This window comes from Polypterus senegalus, chromosome 4, assembly GCF_016835505.1.
Source record: "Polypterus senegalus isolate Bchr_013 chromosome 4, ASM1683550v1, whole genome shotgun sequence".
Lineage (NCBI taxonomy): Eukaryota > Metazoa > Chordata > Cladistia > Polypteriformes > Polypteridae > Polypterus > Polypterus senegalus.
Window position 1 is genome coordinate 91,398,309 of NC_053157.1, and position 22,942 is coordinate 91,421,250.

At 38.0% G+C, this 22,942-nt stretch overlaps 1 protein-coding gene across 2 annotated transcripts in view; it reads left to right on the plus strand.

Annotated features, from left to right (window-relative positions):
• Positions 1 to 22,578, plus strand: part of rwdd (RWD domain containing 4) — a 46,366-nt gene extending 23,788 nt beyond the window's left edge. For both annotated transcript variants that reach the window (XM_039751041.1, XM_039751040.1), the window contains 5 exons: positions 2,147 to 2,297; positions 13,067 to 13,184; positions 18,146 to 18,195; positions 18,309 to 18,311; positions 21,455 to 22,578. In XM_039751041.1, the coding sequence (XP_039606975.1) occupies positions 2,147 to 2,297; positions 13,067 to 13,184; positions 18,146 to 18,195; positions 18,309 to 18,311; positions 21,455 to 21,487 (355 nt within the window). In that variant the 3' untranslated portion in view covers positions 21,488 to 22,578. The remainder of the gene's footprint in view (positions 1 to 2,146; positions 2,298 to 13,066; positions 13,185 to 18,145; positions 18,196 to 18,308; positions 18,312 to 21,454) is intronic.
• The last annotated feature ends 364 nt before the right edge of the window (positions 22,579 to 22,942 follow it).

The following is a 22,942-nucleotide window of genomic DNA, read 5'->3' on the forward strand; positions in this document are numbered from 1 at the left end:
CCACACCTCCCAGCAGCCCAGTCACCCTTCCTCCCAACTCAGCCCACTGCTGGGATCTCCCACAGTCCTTTTATAATTTGTGACCGGGAAGTGTTTCTGTCTCTCAGTCCATGTGACTTTATAACACTTCTGGGTCGGGTGAAAACTCCTTTTCTTCTTCAGCTCAGAAGTATGTCATTTCTTCTGTCCCCGTGCCTGAGACGTTCTTCAGGACTATATGGAAAATTCAAGTCTTTGGGGCTCCCTGCAGTGTCCTCTGGCAGCCCCCACGGTATCCAGCAGGGCTGTGAATAAAGACTCCAATGTCCACGATGCCATGCTGGTATTCGGGGCATCTCCATAGTGCAGGGAGGGCTCCAGCTGGTGGCTTGGGGGTATTGGCTGGGAGAAGCTGCCTGCCATATTCCACAGTATGCATACATATAAAATACACACAAAGGTACATACATTCATAGAGTGGATTCAGAAGGTAGTCAAAACCCTTTACATTCTGCACATTTTATTGTGTTGTAGATATAATTTTAAATGGATTGTGACAGGGGCTTGGTGTCCTTACCCAGCCGGGACGCCCCTGCACACTATACTCAGGGAGATCAGCCATGGACATTGCAATACCTCCCCTGAACGCTAGTTGGCCACCTCCCTGGGGTGGAACAGTGCCTTGGGTTCCTGCAGGGCATCCTGGGAATTGGAGTTGGGTGCAGCCCTGTTGGGTCCCGCAGGTATCGCCAGAGGGCGCTGTATTTGGGACTCCTGAGCCCGTGTGGGCAACCAATTCGTCACACCCGGAAGTGCAACCGGAAATCTGGTATCAAGCATCTTGAGCACTTCCGGGTGAACTATAAATGGAGCCAGCGACCACCACTCAAGGGCCAGAGATGGGTGGAGGAGGACACGGTTGCTAGGAAGGAGTGGTGGTGCCAGACAAAGAATAAATAATTGTGTTTATTGAGTGCTTGGGTCTGTGTTGGGCTTGTGGGACTCGGGGAAGATGCGTCCCACAGCTGAAGAAAAATAAAAAAACTTAATTTTACATGTGCCTCCTGTGTCTAATCTGTGTTGGGTTGGGCGCTATATAGCGTCTTTCTTACAGGATACATTTGCCATGTTTGCCCATCAGTGTTCACTTAAGAACCCATAATGACAAAGTGAAAACATGTTTTCAGAAAGGTTTGTAGATTTATTGAACATCACAAACTGAAATAGCCCATTTATGTAAGTTTTCAGACTGTTTCCTCTTGTACCCAAAATTGTGTGGTCAGGGAGATAAAGTTTGATCACTTAATAGAGGAAGTCCAGAAGTCCTCAGCCGAGATGGGAAGACCTATTAGAATGATGAGCATCTCAGGAGCACTCCAGTAATCAGGCATTTATGATAGAGTAGCTAAAAGGTAGCAACATTTCAGTAAAAGGCATATTGCAACCTGCTTGGAGTTTGCCAAATGGCATTTAAAGGACTCTGAGAACATGAGGAACAAGGTCCTCTGTTCTGATGAGACAAAAATTGAACACTTTGGGCAGAAGTCCAAGCACTCTGTCTGGCAAAGACCTGGCAGTCTTCATTACCTGTCTAATACTGTATCTATGGTTTAGTATAATGATTGTAGCATCATGCTTTGGAGTGCTTCTCAGAGGCAGGAACTAGAACTGGTCAGAATTAAGAAAGGGATGAATTCATCCAAATATAGATAGGTCCTTGAAGAAAACCTGCTCCAGTGTTTACACAACCTCAGACTGGGGTGATGGTTCACCTTTCAGCACAGCAATGACCTAAAGCATACAGCTGAGACTTTAAGACAATTCTCTGACTGTCCTTGAGTTTCCCAGACCTATACTCCATAGAGCAAAGAGACCTGAAGATGACAGTTTACAGACTCTTCCCATCAAATCTAATGCGACTTGAGAGGACCTTCCAGGAAGAGTGGGTTAAACTGCCCAACAAAGACTTGATGCAGCAATTCATGCCGGAATGGCTTTTACAAAATACTGAATTAAGGGTCTTAATACTTATATGAAATGAGAGATATCAGCTTTTGATTTTACATTTTTACATAAATTAGCAGATCTGTGTGTATATATATATATATATATATATATATATATATATATATATATATATAAGTTTTTATTTTTTTTTATTTTTCAGCTCTTCAGAGCAAAAGAAATTAATAATGGCCAAACTGGAAGAGCAGGTAGAAGCAAATCTTGGAACTGCCATGATGTACACAATTTTTGAATGGGCAAAAGATAATCATAGCTGCCTAATGGCAGATCATCAGCCTGTAAGTAATGCATTGGTAAGTGAGACCTCATTACTTTCTATTTGGTGTACTAAGCAAAATGTTAATTCAAAATTATTAGTGAATTTATTCTGGGCAGAAAAATATGATTAATTAGAAAGGTATATTGTACACACAGAAAAATAAAAAAATGTTGCTTTGTGTTTCTATTTATGTTTTATTTTCTTTATGTTGATTTTGTAGTAAATGGTTGTATCTGTTATGTTGTTGTTATTTTTTTGTTTGAGTAGTATGTAATTGTCATGCAACTAAATATACCATTACCTTACCATTCAGTACAGCTTGTACGTAACTTATTCATAATTCCACCAAAGCTGAATTTCTTTCTTCGCTCTAGTGGTCTAAGAGCCCATCTAGTTTCAGTTTAGTTTTCATGTTAGTTTTTCAGGTTTAGCATAGTATTTACGCAAAAATATAAAGTGCATTAAAACAATATGGAAACCATTTCTGTGCAACTTATATTAAGAGAAATATAGCCAGTCAAAATTATAATCATCCCCACCCATAAAGTTCAAACTTTGTTAGCTTAAATCTCCCTTAATACTGGTCCAAGACTGTACAATTTCAGTGCTATGGGTTACTCAAATGACCTAATCAGCATTCCAGATTTCGATAAAATCTATGACAGTGAAGTCTAAAAGCATGATGATTTGACATGGAATTACCCCTAAACCCGAGTAAACTCACCACTCCCAGGCACAATTGAAATTAACAGCCAGGAACTGTCGGAGACCCAAATGATTTATAGGGTAGTGGGCTGGTACTAACGGTGATGGTGGGGGCCAACCATAAAACACATGGAACATAACACAGGCAGCTTACATAAGCTGGTACAATTCGTGGCTGCACTGACTACACGTTGAAACATCTTGGGATGCCTGTTGGCAGCCCCCCAGGCAGACATGCGGTCCACTCACACCCACCGGAAATGACCGTCTATCTGTCACGTCCAGGTCCTATATAGGCATCCTCTTGGCCTGATCCAAGCAATCGGGCCTTCAGCTGTGAGGATCCTGTGAGCCGGATCGCCCTCGGGTAATTTTGCCAACTGGCAGTAGTGCCATAACTGACACTCCCACACAATGCAGGTAATGTGCCTCATTTGGAACTCCGTCAAACCAGCGGTACCCAAGCATTCTCCAAAGAGACACAGTACTGATGGAGTCCAGTCTTTGTCTCAGGTCATTGTACAAAGGGCTGTAGAAATAGATAAGACAGTAGGAAATTAACTAGCAGCAGATATTGACTAAGCAAGTTTTTTTTTTTTTTTAATTATATTGAACAGTTAGTGGTCAAGAAATAGAGCAGTTAAGGATTGTGACGGCATAAGGGTTCATTAATACAAAGGAGTACAAACGGTGCAAATGGACAGCTTTTAAATGAGGAATAAGGGGAGCACTAAATTAGGAGGACAGACAGAAAAGTAAAGTAACATCACAGAATAACAGACAGCTGTCAGTCATAACTGAGAAGACTACAGGAGCTTATGGGCCTAGAAAGTGTAAAATAGCTGTAGCAGTTCTGTAATCTAAATTCTTTGCCTTAAATATTTTTAGTTTTATCATTTAAGTTCAATCATTTAATTTTAATTAAAAAATGAAAGCATTTTTAGTAATCCTTCAGTCTTCTATAAGAGCTACATTACAGGAGATGCCATCTGATTCACCACCTCAAGCTTAGGGTTACTGAACTGGAGGAGGAGATGGCTGACCTGCTTTGTAGAAGAGAATTGGTGTATCTGACACAGGTATCCTTTAGAGCATGGGTGTCGAGCACCAGTCCTGGAGGGCCACAGTGACTGCAGGTTTTCATTCTAACCACTTTCTTTATTAGTGACCAGTGACCATTAGTGCTGCTAATTAACTTATTTTTGCCTTAAGCTTTAATTAACTTGACTCAGGCCCCTTAGTTGTCTCTCTTTCCTTAATTAGCAGCCAAACAATAATGGGACATAAAAACAAGCCGCCACATGATCAGTTTATCTGTGTCCATCAAGCAATATCTGAAAATAAAGTTTAGGTCTCAGTAAGGTAGATCTCTCAGGTCACCAAAACATTTTGACAGTGTACTTAGAAAAAACAAAAAAATCAACAGTTTTGGAAATGTCTGATGTGACAAGCATAACGGGTTTAATTAACAGTGAGAATGGGCTTCTTATTAAGAGACTGGTTGGAGTAAAATTGGTTGGGGTTTGAAATCTCAAGTTTAGCTGGTCACCTGTAGGCTCATTTCTCATCTCATTTCTGTTTGGCTGTCATTTAATGAAGAAAAGGAATAAATTCAGATGACTGAATCCTTAAAAACAGGGTTTTTAAAATGATAGGAAAAGAAGTTAATTAGCAGTGAAAACTGGTCACTGATTCAGAAAAAGGTTAGAATGAAAACCTGCAGCCACTGCGGCCCTCCAACAACAACAACAACATTTATTTCTATAGCACATTTTCATACAAACAGTAGCTCAAAGTGCTTTACATATTAAAGAATAGAAAAATGAAAGACATAATTATAAAAAATAAATCAACATTAACATCGAATAAGAGTAAGGTTCAATGGCCAGGGGGGACAGAAAAACAAAAACTCCAGACGGCTGGAGAAAAAATAAAATCTGTAGGGATTCCAGACCATGATACCGCCCAGTCCCCTCTGGCCAGGTCTGGGGCCTCATGTTTAACGCCGTGCGTAGAACTCGCACTATAACATGGCGTAAGCACAAAAGCCAAAATGTGCTTACGCACAGAAAAATCCAGATGCAGGAATCTGTGCGTACTCCAACTTCCACGTTCTTCTGCTACATAAATCCCGATCAGCGTGAAAAGTAACACTCGTACATGTGCTTTATGTAACGCCCCAACTCCTCCCAGAATTACGCCTCTTTGAATATGCAAATCAATATAAATCGCCCTTAAGCTCAGCCTTCTGTGAAAAGACAATGGGAAAAGCACGGGGAAAATATAAGAATTTCAGCGAATACCAAGTGGAGGCAAAGGAAAAACATACTATTTGTTCAAATAAACCGTGGTATAATCAACAAAAGGAAGTTGATCGAGTGACATAGCGTGTTGGAGAAACTTGAAAGCTCACGTTCACAAAATCGCACAGTGCCGGAAATAAAAAAGAAGTCACATATCAAAATCGCCGTGAAAAGCCGAGTTGTAGCCCACTGTCTGAGTGTCATATGAAAGCTTATTAGGGTACAGAGAAAAAAAGGCACACAGTGGAGAAAAAGCACGAAATGTCAACTTCAATCTCGACATTTCCACTTTAATCACGTAGTTTATTTTGTCATTAAAGTAGAACATCATAAACTTCATCTTAAAATCGTTTAATTAACCAGTTTCTCAAATCACATCGCAATTAAAGTAGCACGTTAAATGCTTTGTTTTGTATTTGATCTTCTCTGTGCCTATGTGTGTGAATCACTACTTGCTTCTTAAACCGGCTCTCTTCCTCCAACTGGACACAGAATCCATTACATTTGTGATTTACAGCTCTCTGAATAACTAAAATACCTAGATGTATACATGAAATCATTTTCATGATGATAGGAGTTAAAGCACGTTATTAAACATATGTTTCACTTCGATGAATTAATTTATTGCAGCAGTACTCAGGGGTGGCTCTAGGCTTGTGGGGGCACTGGGCAGAGGAAGAAGCGGTGGCTCCTTCATCCGCCAATGTCAGTAAGGTAGCTTATGCACGGTGGATGGCCACGTTCGTTGCAGACACTGCATAGCCGCCTCGTGCTCATGACACAAGCATTTAACTTTTACCGAAATTTGTTGCTGCGTTTTTAGCTGTGTTATTTTCTCTTTCTGTTTTATATTCAATATATATTGGCGTAGCCGTCACTGCAGTCAGTGATTTTCTTTCCCCAAGTAACTGATCGCCACACAATCAGCTCTGTAATAGAAGTTAAGCCATCTGTAAGCTTAGCGCCGATTCTTCAAAACGTTTAAGGAACATTGAAATATCTTCGTAGTACATGTTTAATTATTCTATCCTTAACGACACTCCCAGTGAAGAATATAGATTATTTAAATGAAGTTAAAGTTTTATCTGTATAATTTAATAAACATATTTTGCTGCATTTCACCTTAAAAATGATATCATCATCATATGTAAATACGCTTTATAAAGTGGCTCAGGTTGTGCGATATTATAACTATAGTGCAAGTTTACAGTGGGGTGATTGTTCTTATAAGTACAAACAGTTCTACAAGGTGCAATTGATTGAGTGTATTTAAAGTTCTTGGGATGAAACTGTTTCTGAACCGCGCGGTCTGTACAGGAAAGACTTTAAAACGTTTTGCAGTGGCTGAGACAGTGTGTCCATGAAACTATATACCGATAATTCTCTTTCCGATCAGCTGCTGCTGTGATTCACAATCAAATACAGTGATATAAATACTCCGAGTGGTGCAGTGAGAGTAATATGGAAAAAGATGATCCGCTGTGGCAACTCCTAACGGGAGGAGCTGAAAGAAGAAGAAGAAGAAGAAGAAGTGAGAGTAACAACAGTAAAGCAGTTATGGTATTTGGAATACTATGGCTGTTCCCTGGACCATTATGTTGTTACAAGTTAATTACAATCAGATGCGTTATACTAATAAACAATATGTGGTTAGTTTCAGTGTATTTATAAAGCCGCGTCAGGAAAATAATGAGTAACCACACAGGAACAGTACCATTGCTTTGATGCTGGGTGCCGCCAGTCTGCAAAACCGAGCGGAGAACTTGTGTAAGACAAGGCATGAGGTACCGTGGAAAAGTGCGTGGCTTTACGCCAAGTGTAGGTTTTATACATCGCGATTTGAACGTGGAAAAGTTCTTACGCAACATTTCTGTGCGTACGCACCGTTTATACATGACACCCCAGAAGTGAAAGTGTCAAACTGTTTTTAGTTTCTTGCGGAGCTGGACAGTGTCTCTGAAGATTCTTCGGTGATAAACAGGGATGAGAAGCCCCAACGGGCTTGGAGTGAGTTGGAGTTGTAAAGTATTTAGAGGAGCTTAGTTATGGTGTTATAGCAATAATGGAAAACAGTGATGGGGATGAGTATAACATAGAGGGATACATATTTTTTTAGAAGGATAAACAAAACAGAAAGGAAGTGGGGTTGCTGTTTATGTCAAACAGAATTTAAATGCAAATCCTCTTCAGTTGGACAATGAGCTCCATCTTAGTGAGGATATGTGGTTTCACCTGGAAAACATTAGGGAAAGAGGTCTTATTTTAGGAGTGTTTTATAGACCACCCAGTGCAGACCATAATTTCAACACACGTCTTTTTAGTAATATTAAAAAGGCAAGTTTACAGGGGGATATTATGGTTAAGGTTATAGGAGGACTTTACCTATCCGAATATGAACTGGGGTAACCTTGCAAATTTCAGATCACAAAAGCAAGAGTTTTTAGAAGTAATCAATGACTGTTGTTTAACAGTGTATATTAAAGTACCAACATGGGGCAAAGCCTATCTAGATTTAGTATTTTGTACTAATCAGAGTGGAATTGAGCGTGTAGAGGTGATTGAGCCACTAGTATAATACTATTACCAGTGTTTTATGAGTGTGGATGCGGAGACTAAAACTGTTAAGTTTACCTTTGGTAGGGAAAATTTTGAGCAAATGCACCAATGTCTAAGGAGGTTAGACTGGGATAAACTTTTAAGAGTAGAGACAGTTGAGGAGCAGTGGAGCATGTTTAAAAATTGTTGTACATGTAAAACAGGACAGGTGCATAGCTAAATGTGAAATTGAGAGGAAATAAAAAACTCTGCAGTGGGTTGATAGCTGCAAAGAAAAAAAAAAAACAGCTGTATAAGGCGTATAAGACTAAAAAATCCAATGTGAATTGTAGGGCATATAAGAACATGAGGGCAACCATTAAGAAGGATATTAGTGTGGCCAAAAACAGTTTAAGATGAATATGGCAGATAAGACGAAAGGTGACCCAAACAGATTCTTTCAGTATTTTTGTAGTAAAAGATCAGAAGAGGAGGTGAAGTCCATCAGGGGAAGTGAAGGGGAATTAAAAAATACAGACCGTGAATTAGCGGCTGCTCTAAACTTGAATTTTTCTGAGATCTTCACAAGTGAGGAAGCTTGTAACCTCCCAACTGTAAATGGGACTACTAAGGAGGTACTGATTGATTTTAAAATTGTAGAGGGAGTACTCTACTGCTCAGATTAAATAGGCTGAAATCAAAGAAATCTTCAGGATTATAAACTCTTGAGACATATTTTTTAGGAAGTCCCTGCTCACTGGGGAAATTCTGAAGGACTGGAAAATAGCAAATATTATCCCATTAAATAAAAAGGGTGACCAGGCAGATAGATCCAAGCAACTATAAGCCACAGAGCTTAACATGCACCACAGGAAAGAATTTTTAAGGATAAGATTGAGCAGCAAATGGCAAGTGCAGGAGTTTGTCTGAACAGTCAGCATGGGCTCAGAAGAGGAAGGTTATGTTTTATTAACATGCTGGAATTTTATGAGGAAGCAACAAAAGGGTATGATTAAAGAGGTTGGTTTTATATTTACGGACTTCGCCATGTACACAACTAACACTGGTCTTTACTTTCATCCATTGTTGCGGTAATACGTATCTGCAAGCAACAATGGAAATGCTGCTGTCGGATTCAGGGAGTGCTTTAACTTTGTGTCCATTTATGAGTACATCTCCCATATGCCTTAATGATAGGAGGTTAACAAGTGCACACAAACCACCTCTCCTTGTCCCTGGGCAGGTTGTCCTCCCCCGAGCCCGAGAACTCAGTAAGAGGCTCTGGTTTATATGAACGAGACCTGGTAGGTGTGGCATAATCCCTACAGAATCCACCGGAGGATCATTCTGTTCCCTCAGATTGTGAGGCTGTCTTTGGTGTTTCTAGGAGCTGTATAAGCTCCTCCATTGTGTGGAAATCTCCCCAGACTGGCTGGGCAAAATGTTTGGGGAGTCCTTTCAACAAAAACAGGCAGGCTACCTGTTGTACCATTTAAAAGGTAGTAAGCTCAAATGGCCTTAGCCATTCTGCTACCTATTCCCAGAGAGCTTCTGCCTGCTCCCGGGTTGACCTCATTGGCTAACTCCCAGTTTTTAGGGTTTCTACCTGCTGGTCTGTATTTACCTGGGACTTTAACTCCTATGGGCGGCTCAGCTCTCTCCTCCAAGAGAACATACTGAGCCATCTTCGTTTCCTCCATAGGAACCAGCGCATGTCTGTATCACCCATTCATATTCTTCCTTGAGAAAACACTAGACTGGTTTTATATTTAGGAAGCGGAGCCCCTACTAAGCTACTCCAGACCCCCGGACAAACTGCTCCCCAGAAACTCTGCCCCAGTACTTTCCCACCTATTTACTTCTTAGGTCTTGTTCCGGTTTCTTCAGGGAACCAAAATCCTGCCGGCTACGCCACTGTGATAAGTCAAGCACTCCAGACATCATAAAGGTTTGGGGCAGCCACCCGTATATTATAACCTGGCTGCATAAGTTTAAATACCTGAACAGAGATGTTTACAAGATCGAGTCCAAATCAGAACTGCCAAACTGGAGGTAAGCTGACGGCTTTAAAGGCCCGTAGGGGAAGTGATGTCATCCCTGGTGCCATAACCTGGTGGGATTTTCTGAGAATGAGCTGGAAGGAACTCAAGACGGTCCGTACATCCTGCCGCCCCCTGGTCTGATGTAGAATTAGAATTACTCAAGCCCTTTATATGCCTCCTACTTCCACGTGTGTGACAATATATATATATTGTGAGATTTCTGAACTCTTTTGGGACACACACTCCCCCAATGGGACGACACGCCAAAGTGCAATTGTGATCGCCATGTCTGTGGAAGATTGCTTGTCCTTTGGTGGAGCAACTGCAGGTTCACAGCACTACAGCAAAGCACTGCGGAAGCAACTCTGAGCCGATTGCAGTCACGCTATAAGCGCCTGTTGTCGATGGATGATGCAAGGAACATTATAAATGTAGGTAACCGTATATTACTTGGCCACTAACCTGACCCCGACCCTGCCTGTTTAATGTGTCTGTGTATAGGAGAGTGGTAGATCAAGCTACAATAAATAACCATACTGTTCATGTTTCAAGCTTAATAAAGCTGGTTTTGCTAAAGTACCGAGACTCAGCCTCATGTTTTGGGACAGACAGATCGGGGGCACCCCTCTGTTACAGAAATGTATTTAAAGAGATGGTATATAGAAGAATATGTGGGCCACTGGAGGGAAGACTGTTTGGTCTTTTATATATTATAGATCGAAAATCAGTTATTTGAGTATTTTACTATAACTGTCTTATTTTAAATACCAATGAATAATAAAACGTAGCAAAAAGTAGAAGTAAAAAACCTAATAAAAAGTAAATAAAAAGTTACATTAACGCCTTGTCAAAATGTATGAAAGAGAAGGTCTGTGATACGGTTTGCATATTTGCAGCTGGAGATTCACAAAGGGAGAAAATGAATCACGTATCAAAAGTAGTTTTTTATTCCTGAGCTTTCAACCCCTGCCAGGGGTCTTCATTATAGGATAAAGGCAATATGTAGCAAAAAAATTACGTGGAGGTGGCTAAGTCGGGGGGGAGGGGTATTGGGTGTAAAGTCTTGTTTTTTATAAATATGTTCTTCTTAAGTTTGCATGTGCTGGATTTATGTCCAAGTGTCTGTTGATAGAGTTCTCATTTGATAACCAGGATTTGGCCAGCTCTCTAACACTTTTCGTACTGGCCTTGAATTTTACTTGTACATTCTCCCAGTTAAATTTATGTATGTATGTTGCTGTATATTGCCTTTGATTCTTGTAAGTCTAAGCATTATCTTCTGATGAAGACCCCTGGCAGGGGTTGAAAGCTCAGGAATAAAAAACTACTTTTGATACGTGTTTCAGATACAGCCTTATTCCAAAATGGATTAAATTCATTTTTTTCCTCAGAATTCGACACACAACACCCCATAATGACAACGTGAAAAAAGTTTACTTGAGGTTTTTGCAAATTTATTAAAAATAAAAAAAACAGAGAAATCACATGTACATAAGTATTCACAGCCTTTGTTCAATACTTTGTTGATGCACCTTTGGCAGCAATTACAGCCTCAAGTCTTTTGAATATGATGCCACAAGCTTGGCACACCTATCCTTGGCCAGTTTCGCCCATTCCTCTTTGCAGCACCTCTCAAGCTCCATCAGGTTGGATGGAAAGCATCAGTGCACAGCCATTTTAAGATCTCTCCAGAGATGTTCAATCGGATTCAAGTCTGGGCTAGGGCTGGGCCACTCAAGGACATTCACAGAGTTGTCCTGAAGCCACTCCTTTGATATCTTGGCTGTGTGCTTAGGGTCGTTGTCCTGCTGAAAGATGAACCGTCGCCCAAGTCTGAGGTCAAGAGCGCTCTGGAGCAGGTTTTCATCCAGGATGTCTCTGTACATTGCTGCAGTCATCTTTCCCTTTATCCTGACTAGTCTCCCAGTTCCTGCTGCTAAAAAACATCCCCACAGCATGATGCTGCCACCACCATGCTTCACTGTAGGGATGGTATTGGTCTGGTGATGAGCGGTGCCTGGTTTCCTCCAAACGTGACACTTGGCATTCACACCAGAGAGTTCAATCTTTGTCTCATCAGACCAGAGAATTTTGTTTCTCATTATCTGAGAGTCCTTCAGGTGCCTTTTGGCAAACTCCAGGCGGGCTGCCATGTGCCTTTTAGGAGTGGCTTCCGTCTGGCAAATCTACTATACAGGCCTGATTGGTGGATTGCTGCAGAGATGGTTGTCCTTCTGGAAGGCTCTCCTCTCTTCACAGAGGACCTCTGGAGCTCTGACAGAGTGACCATCGAGTTCTTGGTTTACCTCCCTGACTAAGGCCCTTCTCCCCCGATCGCTCAGTTTAGATGGCCGGCCAGCTCTAGGAAGAGTCCTGGTGGTTTCGAACTTCTTCCACGTACGGATGATGGAGGCCACTGTGCTCATTAGGACCTTCAAAGCAGCAGAAATTTTTCTGTAACCTTCCCCAGATTTGTACCTCGAGACAATCCTGTCTCGAAGGTCTACAGACAGTTCCTTTGACTTTTCATGCTTGGTTTGTGCTCTGACATGAACTGTCAACTGTGGGACTTTATATAGACAGGTGTGTGCCTTTCCAAATCATGTCCAATCAACTGAATTTACCACAGGTGGACTCCAATTAAGCTGCAGAAACATCTCAAGGATGATCAGGGGAAACAGGAAGCACCTGAGCTCAATTTTGAGCTTCATGGCAAAGGCTGTGAATACTTTTGTACATGTGCTTTCTCAGTTTTTTTATTTTTAATAAATTTGCAAAAACCATAAGTAAACTTTTTTCACGTTGTCATTATGGGGTATTGTGTGTAGAATTCTGAGGAAAAAAATGAATGTAATCCATTTTGGAATAAGGCTGTAAAATAACAAAATGTGGAAAAAGTGATGCACTGTGAATACTTTCTGAATGCACTGTAATGTATAATTTTTAGATCAGTGAGACTAAGACTGGTACTATTGAATTAGAAAGGATAATTTCATGGAACTAAGAAAAAGGGATTATTATACTAGTGAAACAAAATATCACTTCTGTGCTCATCTGTTTTACTTTAACAACAAAAAATAACAAAATGTGGAAAAAGTGATGCACTGTGAATACTTTCTGGATGCACTGTAGGTAAAACATACATATCTTAAAATAAAATATTGGAAAAAAAACTATTAACCACTGGTTTCTCACTATTACACTTTTTATTTTTTTAGACATTAACAACAACCAATGAAGATTCTGTACCTGCAAATTTGATTACTTCAATTAAGAAAAAAGATAAAAAAGAGCACTTGACAAAAGCTCAAAAAAGAAAGCTTGCAGGAAAAACAGGTTTGGGAATCCTTTTTGATTGTTTTTTCTATCTTCCTGGGTCCTCCCTGCGTGGAGTTTGCATGTTCTCCCCGTGTCTGCATGGATTTCCTATGGGTGCTCTGGTTTCCTCCAACAGTCCAAAGACATGCAGGTTAGGTGCATTGGCGATTCTAAATTGTCCCTAGTGTGTGCTTGGTGTGTGTGTGCATGTGTGCACACCCTGTGGTGGGCTGGCGCCCTACCTGGAGTTTGTTTCCTGCTTTGTGCCCTGTGTTGGCTGGGATTGGCTCCAGCAGACCCCTGTATCTGTAGTTAGGATACAGGGAGTGCAGAATTATTAGGCAAGTTGTATTTTTGAGGATTAATTTTAATATGGAACAAACACAGTGCTATCAGTCAATCCAAAATGTTAATAAACCTGAAACCTGAATGTTTCACAACGGAAATGTTAGTGTGAACATCATCAGGGGAATACATATGTGCGCACAATTATTAGGCAACTATTAGTGTGCAGATTTATTATGCAACTAAAGGAAAAATGAAAATTTTCCCATCTCACTTGTTTATTTTCATCTGTTATAGTGAGAATAATAAACAAACACCTCAAAATTTACAAATAAACATCTCTGACATTTCAAAAAAAATCAATCAATCAATCAATAGCGTTTAAGAAGTGCCCACAAGTTCTCGATAGGGTTTAGGTCAGATGAGGAAGGGGGCCATGTCATTATTCCTTCATCTTTAAGGCCTTTACTGGCTGGCCACGCAGTGGAGAACTTCGATGCAAGTGATGGAGCATTGGCCTGCATAAAAATCATGGTCTTTTTCCTGTATCACTGTTTGAAGAAAGTGTCTTCGAAAAACTGGCAGTAGGTTTGGGAGTTGATTTTGAGTTCATCTTCAATGCAAAAGGTCCAGCTAGCTCATCTTTAAAAATACCAGCTCATACCAGTACCCCACCTCCACGTTGGAGTGGAGCTCTGTGCCATTACTGATCCACAGGTCCATCCATCTGGTCCATCAAGAGTCACTCTCATCTCATCGGTCCATAAAACCTTTGAAAAAAATCTGTCTTCAGATATTTCTTGGCCCAGTTCTGACGTTTCAACTTATGTTTCTTGTTCAGTGGTGGTTGGGTTTCAGCCCTCCTTACCTTGGCCATGTCTTTGAGCACTGAACACCTTGTACTTCTGGGCACTCCAGGTAGGTTGCAGCTCTGAAATATGAAAGTACTGGAGGATAATGGGTTCCTGGTAGCTTCACGTTTGATTCTTCTCAAATCTTTGGCAGCTAATTTGCGTCTTTTGTTCTCAACACGTTTCTTGCGACCCTGTTGACTATTTGCAACAAAATGTTTCATGGTTCTGTGATCACACACCAATATCTTAGCAATTCCAAAAGTGCTGCATCCCTCTGAAAGACTTTTTACAATTTTTGACTTTTCAGAGTCAGTTAAATCTCTTTTGGCCCATTTTGCCCGAGGAAAACTAGCTGCCTAATAATTCTGCACACCTTGATATAGGGTGTTGATCTCCTTAGGCCACACCCTCCCTCATTACACAAATACACATCACCTGACGTGCTTAAATCCAATAAGCATTCAAGTTAATACAGCTTGGAGTTGGAATATACGCATTAAAAATGATGATATGGTCAAAATACTCACTTGCCTAATAATTGTGCACACAGTGTATAATGGGTTGGGTAATGGATGGATGGATATATCTTGGTTATTTACTTATCAGATTAATTTATTATGTAATTATTATAGTAATAATTTTAAATCCTGGATTTTTTGTTTAACTATTTATATTTGGGGTACAGCTAAGGGCTTAAAAAGGTTTTTTATATTTTTATTTTTGTAAATCAACCAGGATTTGCCAGGTAGCACAAACTTAAAGGCAGATTGATATTTAATGTAAGGACTGTGTTAAGTATTGTTAAATGATATACCAAATTGACCAATACCATATGATGTATTATTTGAATCGATTTATTTAATTATTTACATTATTGATTTTGAAAGTTCACAAGCAATTTAAAACGTAATTTAATGATTTTGCCAGTAAATCAGGCAACTTTGACTTACCTTTTACTCTGATATATCAATTTAAAACTGTGCCTTTTTTCATAGGATGTATATTATGATTTCTCACAGAATTTTTGTTGAAAATGTATAAAATAACAATTTAGATTTATTTGCATTTGAAACATATTCAGAATCTGATACTCAAAATGCCATGTTTTTCATAAAAATGCTCTGTTTGAAATGTTTATTTTTAATAAACATTAATTAAAAGTTATGTTTTGGTTTCCTTTAATTATATCTTTAAATTATTTGTAAGATATTGAGATAAGAAAGAGGTGTTAGCAGCTTTAATGGTTCTGCATATTTATAAACATGATCTTTCAACAGATTGTGTTGTACAGACATATACAATTAAATGTATTAAAAAAAAAAAAGTGGTGTATTTAAGGCAGAGTTAAAAATATATGTTTTAGGGTGGTTATTGTCATGTCCTGAAAGTACAGTTAAATTCTTGCTTGCATGTACTAATCAATATGCAATTCATCACTGCTCTCCAGCACAATGTTTAGTGAATAAAACTACCTTATCTTAAAACATTTGTCTTCTTTACCAAAAAATCTCAGAATCCATTTCTCATAACCTAGCAGCATAACAAAAAGCAGAGAGATATCTCAGACACTGAAAAAATGTCTTGATGTGTTAACTATTTGCATTAAGAGAAAAGTAGTAGTTACAATTTAACAAGCTAAATGCATATTGTAAATGACGTTTACGTATACAGGAGCAATATGATTTTACTTTGTAGCCTTTCTGCTATATTCAAAGTTATTCATAAAGCTGAGTTAAAACTGTTTGACCTGCATAAATGTATTGTTAATTTATGGTTATGAATATAAATGTGTATCATGATATTGATATGAGGGCATATCGTTCAGACCTATGATTAAGTAATGATGCACAATCTAGAATTATTTCCAAACATCTACTTTGTCATTTGTACCAGATTCTCTTTAATAAACTCAAACAGCAGTGCTCAGTTCCTCTGGTGCCAAACAATTTGGTAGACACACACACGCACACACAGACTACATTTTTACTTATTAATATAAATTTTAATCCTGGGTGGATGACTCCAAAATGTTCATACTTTTATGCTGCCAGTTTTTCTTTTCTGTTTTTGTTGTCGATTATTTTCCTAATGAAGGATTTATCTTCTGTCTTATCCCAAATACCTGGCACATCAGAGCAGGTTTTTCTTCAAGGTTCTTCTGAACTGTGCTGAATCTGTTTTGGTTTCTGTTGTCAAAATCTGTCCAGGTCATGAGAGAGTGAAGGTTTAGCATAGCATGATGATATCAACAAAATGCTTTATAGTAGGGAAGGTGTTCTCAGAATGGTTTACAATATTATGCTTGTACCAAATATAGAACTGAGCATTGAGATCAAAATGATTAATTTCATTTTGTTTTTTTAACATTTAATTTAATACTCCCATTTCAAAGAAATCCATATAGCTACAGCTTTATAATTCTCCATCTGTGCAGCATTACAATTCAAGATGTGGCAGTGTGATGTACAACCACAGTTTTCTTCTGTTAATAATTACCAATTATCTTCCCCCTTTTAAGTCTGTCTTATATTCGTGTAGTAGTTATCTATAAGTTAGTTATTATTGTAGCCATGTATTAAATAGGGGTGGGGGGAAATGAACTGAACATTGTCCTATACATATTACTTTTATATGTTCTATAAACATAACCCTAACCCTATCTAACAAAAACTTGCTCAGAATTAAATTTAGACAATGTACCAATGGGCATGTTATGTTACTGTGGAGACTGCTGATATATTTGAAATCTATATTCACAATTAAAATGTTTTAAAGTGTTTTCTTATTATATGTAATATACTGACACATTTTTGCAAATAGTTCATACAAGACTAAAGGAAAAAGGTTGTTACACATGTAGAATAAAATGGAAAAAAAACTGTAAAAAATGTCTCTTCTTTAAACTTCAGTTGTTTCTATACTTAAAGATGCTTTACTTTGCCTTCAGTACGCTCTAAACCTACAGCACAGCATGTTCAATAAAGCATGGTAATTTTCTTACTATTGGGCGCGTAAGGCATGGTTTAAAACCATGTGCCCTCAATGCCTTACACACGGCAAGGCATGGCACTAACTGGGGCTAATCTATAGCCAGAGAGGCTAGAAATAGATAGAATATACCAATTCATTTCAACTTGTGGGGATTGTAATTACATCTCATAGACTATGCTCTAATATATAGCATGCAAGCATTTAATATAACTTAAATAACTGGCAAATGGCTCTTACAGTCGATATCCTGTTGCCATATTTTTCCATTCTAGTGCATTTTAAAATATTATACATAAGATGTCACTTCATTTTTTTCTGTCCAAATATATCTTAACAAGATTTTTAATTCTGATATGAAAAGGCAAAAAGGGGTTTTCAGTCATAAGTAGTCAACATACATTCCATTGTTTTGTACATTTATTTTTAAAAGGTATACTGAAAATAGTAGTAACATACATTTAAATAATTGTAGTGAGGCTGATGATAATATGGCTCTGCATAGCTTGCTGTGAAAATCTTGAAGACAAGAAAATAGGAACCCAGATGATTAAAAATTTTAGTAAACGGTGGGAATTGATTCTTTGATCAGTTTGCAAAAAAACAAAGTGTCCAAAAATGTCTTCACAGTACATGCTGAAGCATAATATTGTTATGTTGATTTTCAGGTAATAATATACGTAAATTAATATTCTGTACTTGTAAATGATTATGACTGTTCACATGCTATATGGTTAAATAATTTAGTAACAGAGACTATGCAGTAAAAATATATTTAACTTAAGCAAAGTGCTGTTGTTATGCAGTCTGTTTTGTTTGATTGATTTATTAAGAACTTTTAATCATTGTTAGATAACAAAGGAGAGCTTCCTCGTGGCTGGAACTGGGTAGATGTAATTAAGGTAAATCTATAATTTGTTTCAACTGATTTTTTTTTTTCTTCATGATTTAACAGTTTCCTAACTTTTTTTTTTTTCTTTTTCTTATATTCCTGACATATGAAAATGGCTCTTAGCATGTAAGTATTTCTTGATACTTTTTTAAATTATGATTTGTTAACCAAATTAAAATCTTTTCAGTATTGTCTGTATAATAGTATGTGCTTGTTTAGGGCAAACTTTCTTTGACTCTGTCAGCCTACTCAAAAGTACTCTAGACAGAATCAATTAAATATACAGAAAATAAATCAATCAGACTCTATAAATTCAGTTAACTTATTTTAATTTGAGTGATGAAATGTTTAGATAAGTGCACTTTCTGATTGATAACTTAATGATTATTAACTTACACATCATTCACACACAACAGAATAAACAATAGTATAAATTGGTGGTGACAAAAAATTTGAAAAAACAAGCCTTGTAACTGTCCAAATGCAAATACTTCAAATTAGTAACAGGCAAATAAAATACAAATATAGAAACTCCACAAAATCACTATTTCACCTGCTTTAAGGCATAACAGCGTAACCCTGCAGCACAACTGTTATTTACTGTGACCATTCGCACTGTGTGTTTGTTCTCTGGGGCTGTTTCAATCATAGCGAAAACACACTTTCAGATAGCAAGTTAATGCAAAAGAATAACACTTTCAAACAACTTCAAACTTTTTTGCAACTTTGAAGCCCAGAAGTGATAGATGTGGGGTTACACAGAAAAATAGCCTGGAGAGAACTGGGCAAAGAGACTTTTGCTCCGGTAGTTGAAGAAACAGTATTTGAGCTTTACTTGAACAAATAGACAGCAAACTTGACAGCTTCTTAGTTGTCTTGCTCCATCAGTGTTTTTTTCAAGCTAAAAAACTTGAAGGTGTCTTCCTTTGAAGCTTTCGTTTGAAGGGAACCAGTACCGGAGTCATAGGTGGTTTACACGGGATAGAGAACAGTGTGTAAGTGGGATGGGTTTAAATCCTCATAACACCATGTGATATGTGGGGTATGTGCTACTGTCTGCAGTTATTCCTACAAAGGTAAACTTTTATGTTGTTTGAAAGTCTGTTTCTTTTGCATCTAACTGCTCTTTGAAAGTGTGTTTTCTTTGTGACTGAACTAGACATTTTTTGCCAGTGTGTGCTGAGGAAAGAAATGTCTTTGACAACCACCTAACAAAGTAATTCACAGTCTTGTCCACGTTTCTAAATTTGTAATAAGTGATTTCCATTTTTACCTACTGCCTGCATCAAAGTGTTGGAAACTTTAGAACTTTCTCCTTAAAAAGTCAGTTGCTCTTGTACTACAGTATGGAATGAAATATCATCCACTTGTTGATATATTAAACAATATTTCAAAGACCATAATGTAAAGAACAAGAAAATATGATTATAATAATAATGTATTGGTAAGGTAAATGTAGCACCAATTTATACGCAACAGCAATGAATATCTAGCCTTTTCTATCCTTGATGAGAATATGTAACTTCTGGACAAGGATACAGGTGGTTTTTCAGATTATTTTGAAGATAGCAGATTAAACTTTTACGTTTTTGCCCTCCACCAATTAAGATGTACTTGAATTAATATTTCCAGCACACTCTCAAAACACAAAGTGGGAAGGTTCAAGTCATATATTACAATCCAACACTTGAGTCCTGGCCTGCAGTTACATAGTCAAACTTCTAATGTAATGATCTATTTTGCCTAGACACTACTGAGCCCTTCTATAAAGCCATGTGACAAAAAAAAAACATACAAGAGATTTTTCTGAAAAATAAACAAAATATTTAAAGTGTACACTCACCTAAAGGATTATTAGGAACACCTGTTCAATTTCTCATTAATGCAATTATCTAATCAACCAATCACATGGCAGTTGCTTCAATGCATTTAGGGGTGTGGTCCTGGTCAAGACAATCTCCTGAACTCCAAACTGAATGTCAGAATGGGAAAGAAAGGTGATTTAAGCAATTTTGAGCGTGGCATGGTTGTTGGTGCCAGACGGGCCGGTCTGAGCATTTCACAATCTGCTCAGTTACTGGGATTTTCACGCACAACTATTTCTAGGGTTTACAAAGAATGGTGTGAAAAGGGAAAAACATCCAGTATGCGGCAGTCCTGTGGGCGAAAATGCCTTGTTGATGCTAGAGGTCAGAGGAGAATGGGACGACTGATTCAAGCTGATAGAAGAGCAACTTTGACTGAAATAACCACTCGTTACAACCGAGGTATGCAGCAAAGCATTTGTGAAGCCACAACATGCACAACCTTGAGGCGGATGGGCTACAACAGCAGAAGACCCCACCGGGTACCACTCATCTCCACTACAAATAGAAAAAAGAGGCTACAATTTGCACGAGCTCACCAAAATTGGACAGTAGAAGACTGGAAAAATGTTGCCTGGTCTGATGAGTCTCAATTTCTGTTGAGACATTCAAATGGTAGAGTCAGAATTTGGTGTAAACAGAATGAGAACATGGATCCATCATGCCTTGTTACCACTGTGCAGGCTGGTGGTGGTGGTGTAATGGTGTGGGGGATGTTTTCTTGGCACACTTTAGGCCCCTTAGTGCCAATTGGGCATCGTTTAAATGCCACGGGCTACCTGAGCATTGTTTCTGACCATGTCCATCCCTTCATGACCACCATGTACCCATCCTCTGATGGCTACTTCCAGCAGGATAATGCACCATGTCACAAAGCTGGAATCATTTCAAATTGGTTTCTTGAACATGACAATGAGTTCACTGTACTAAAATGGCCCCCACAGTCACCAGATCTCAACCCAATAGAGCATCTTTGGGATGTGGTAGAACGGGAGCTTCGTGCCCTGGATGTGCATCCCACAAATCTCCATCAACTGCAAGATGCTATCCTATCAATATGGGCCAACATTTCTAAAGAATGCTTTCAGCACCTTGTTGAATCAATGCCACGTAGAATTAAGGCAGTTCTGAAGGCGAAAGGGGGTCAAACACTGTATTAGTATGGTGTTCCTAATAATCCTTTAGGTGAGTGTATATACTGTATCTGATAATTTTACTGAGTTTAAGTATTGTAGTTTTCATAAACCTTAGCAAGATAAAAGCAATGTATGCTAAGCAATGTTTAGTTCCTCAGGCACAACATTATATTTTCTTTGTGGAAAATTTCAGTAGTTTTTAAATGCCTCAAATAACACTGAAGATTTGAGGTTATTTAGAAAATAATGTTGCTTTCTTATATTTCAGCTGAGCAAAACAGGTGGGAAAGATGATGACTAGAAGATTGTGAGGGTGAAGTGGATTTCTTCTGATTTTAAAGTAAAGTGCAATGATAATGCAGGACCTGACCTCAGACCTTTTTGACACAATGCTGCTGGACTATAGCCTGGAGTTACTCTGTGAATATTAAGGAATAGAATGAAGCAGAAAATGATTAATTAAAAACTGCATTTCTGGGACACTTTAATATTTATACATTTCTTATTAGTGAAAAGACGTGTTAAGGAGAGCAACAACCTTCTGTCACATTAAAATATAAAATCCACTATAGTGGGTTTTTAATTAATAGGTTTTTGCTTTTTGTACCAATGTACCTACATACTGATCAGCTTTTTTTTTTATTATTATTATAAATATTGGTGATTACAAAAAAATCCATTCATTGGTTTACTTTGCAGGTACAGACATTTCTACAAATTAAAATCCTGGTCAGAATAAAGAGAGACTTTCCATATATTGTATTTCTTGTATCATGTTTATTAAATATTTTGCAGATTTTTGTCAGTCATGGCATGTGTTTATGAGGTACGTATACGATGGTGTTCTCTGCAGAAATCAAAATAAAAATGCAAATCTTAAGGGAAATTTAAATAATTAATTCTCTATAATGCAAATATATACATTTTCACTGACATAATTCATAGCTCTTTTACATTACATTGGGTTAATGTTACATCATAGATTTGAAATTAAAAGCTTTAACATTCCTAACTTAAGTCCCCCTGACCACATTTATTAAATTATGTCCACTATTTATACATTTTCAGTACTGCTTTTCACTTTTTCTTTTCTTATCATTTTTTCATTTCTATCCTCTTGAATTGTTATGAAGAAAAAATTAACGTCATCCTTTTTAATGGCAAAAAGTTTCTACAGTGGTCAAGTGCATCTGGTATCAGACAATATAGCATTAACATTTTTTTTTGAGCATTTCCTGGATTTTCATATAAAACTCAAATATTAACATTATTTGTCTCAAACTGCACACAAAAATGTCTGTAAAAGAATCATGCCATCAATGGTATCTTTTTAAAGTTGTATTTCATACTCCACAAAATTATTAAAAATAAATATTTATCAGTTTTAATCTCTACTGTTGTATATCTTTGTTATTGTTTGTAGTTTTATATTTTTTTCTTATTTAAATTAATTTTATAGGATTAATTTTCCCATTTTTTAACAGTTTTTATATAGTATATTTCATTATGGATTCTTAATCTACAACAGTATATTTAGTGCAACACACTAAACGACACACACACACCTAGCTGTCCTCATGATCTAGAAGAAAACATGATTCATCAGACCTGATTACCTTCTTCCATTGCTTCATGATCCAGTTCTGACACTCACATGCCCATTATTGGCACTTTCAGCTGTGGATGGAGTTTGCATGGGGCCTCTGATTGGCCGGTGGCTATGTATGCCTTTCTATCCTGAGCAGCATTAGATCAT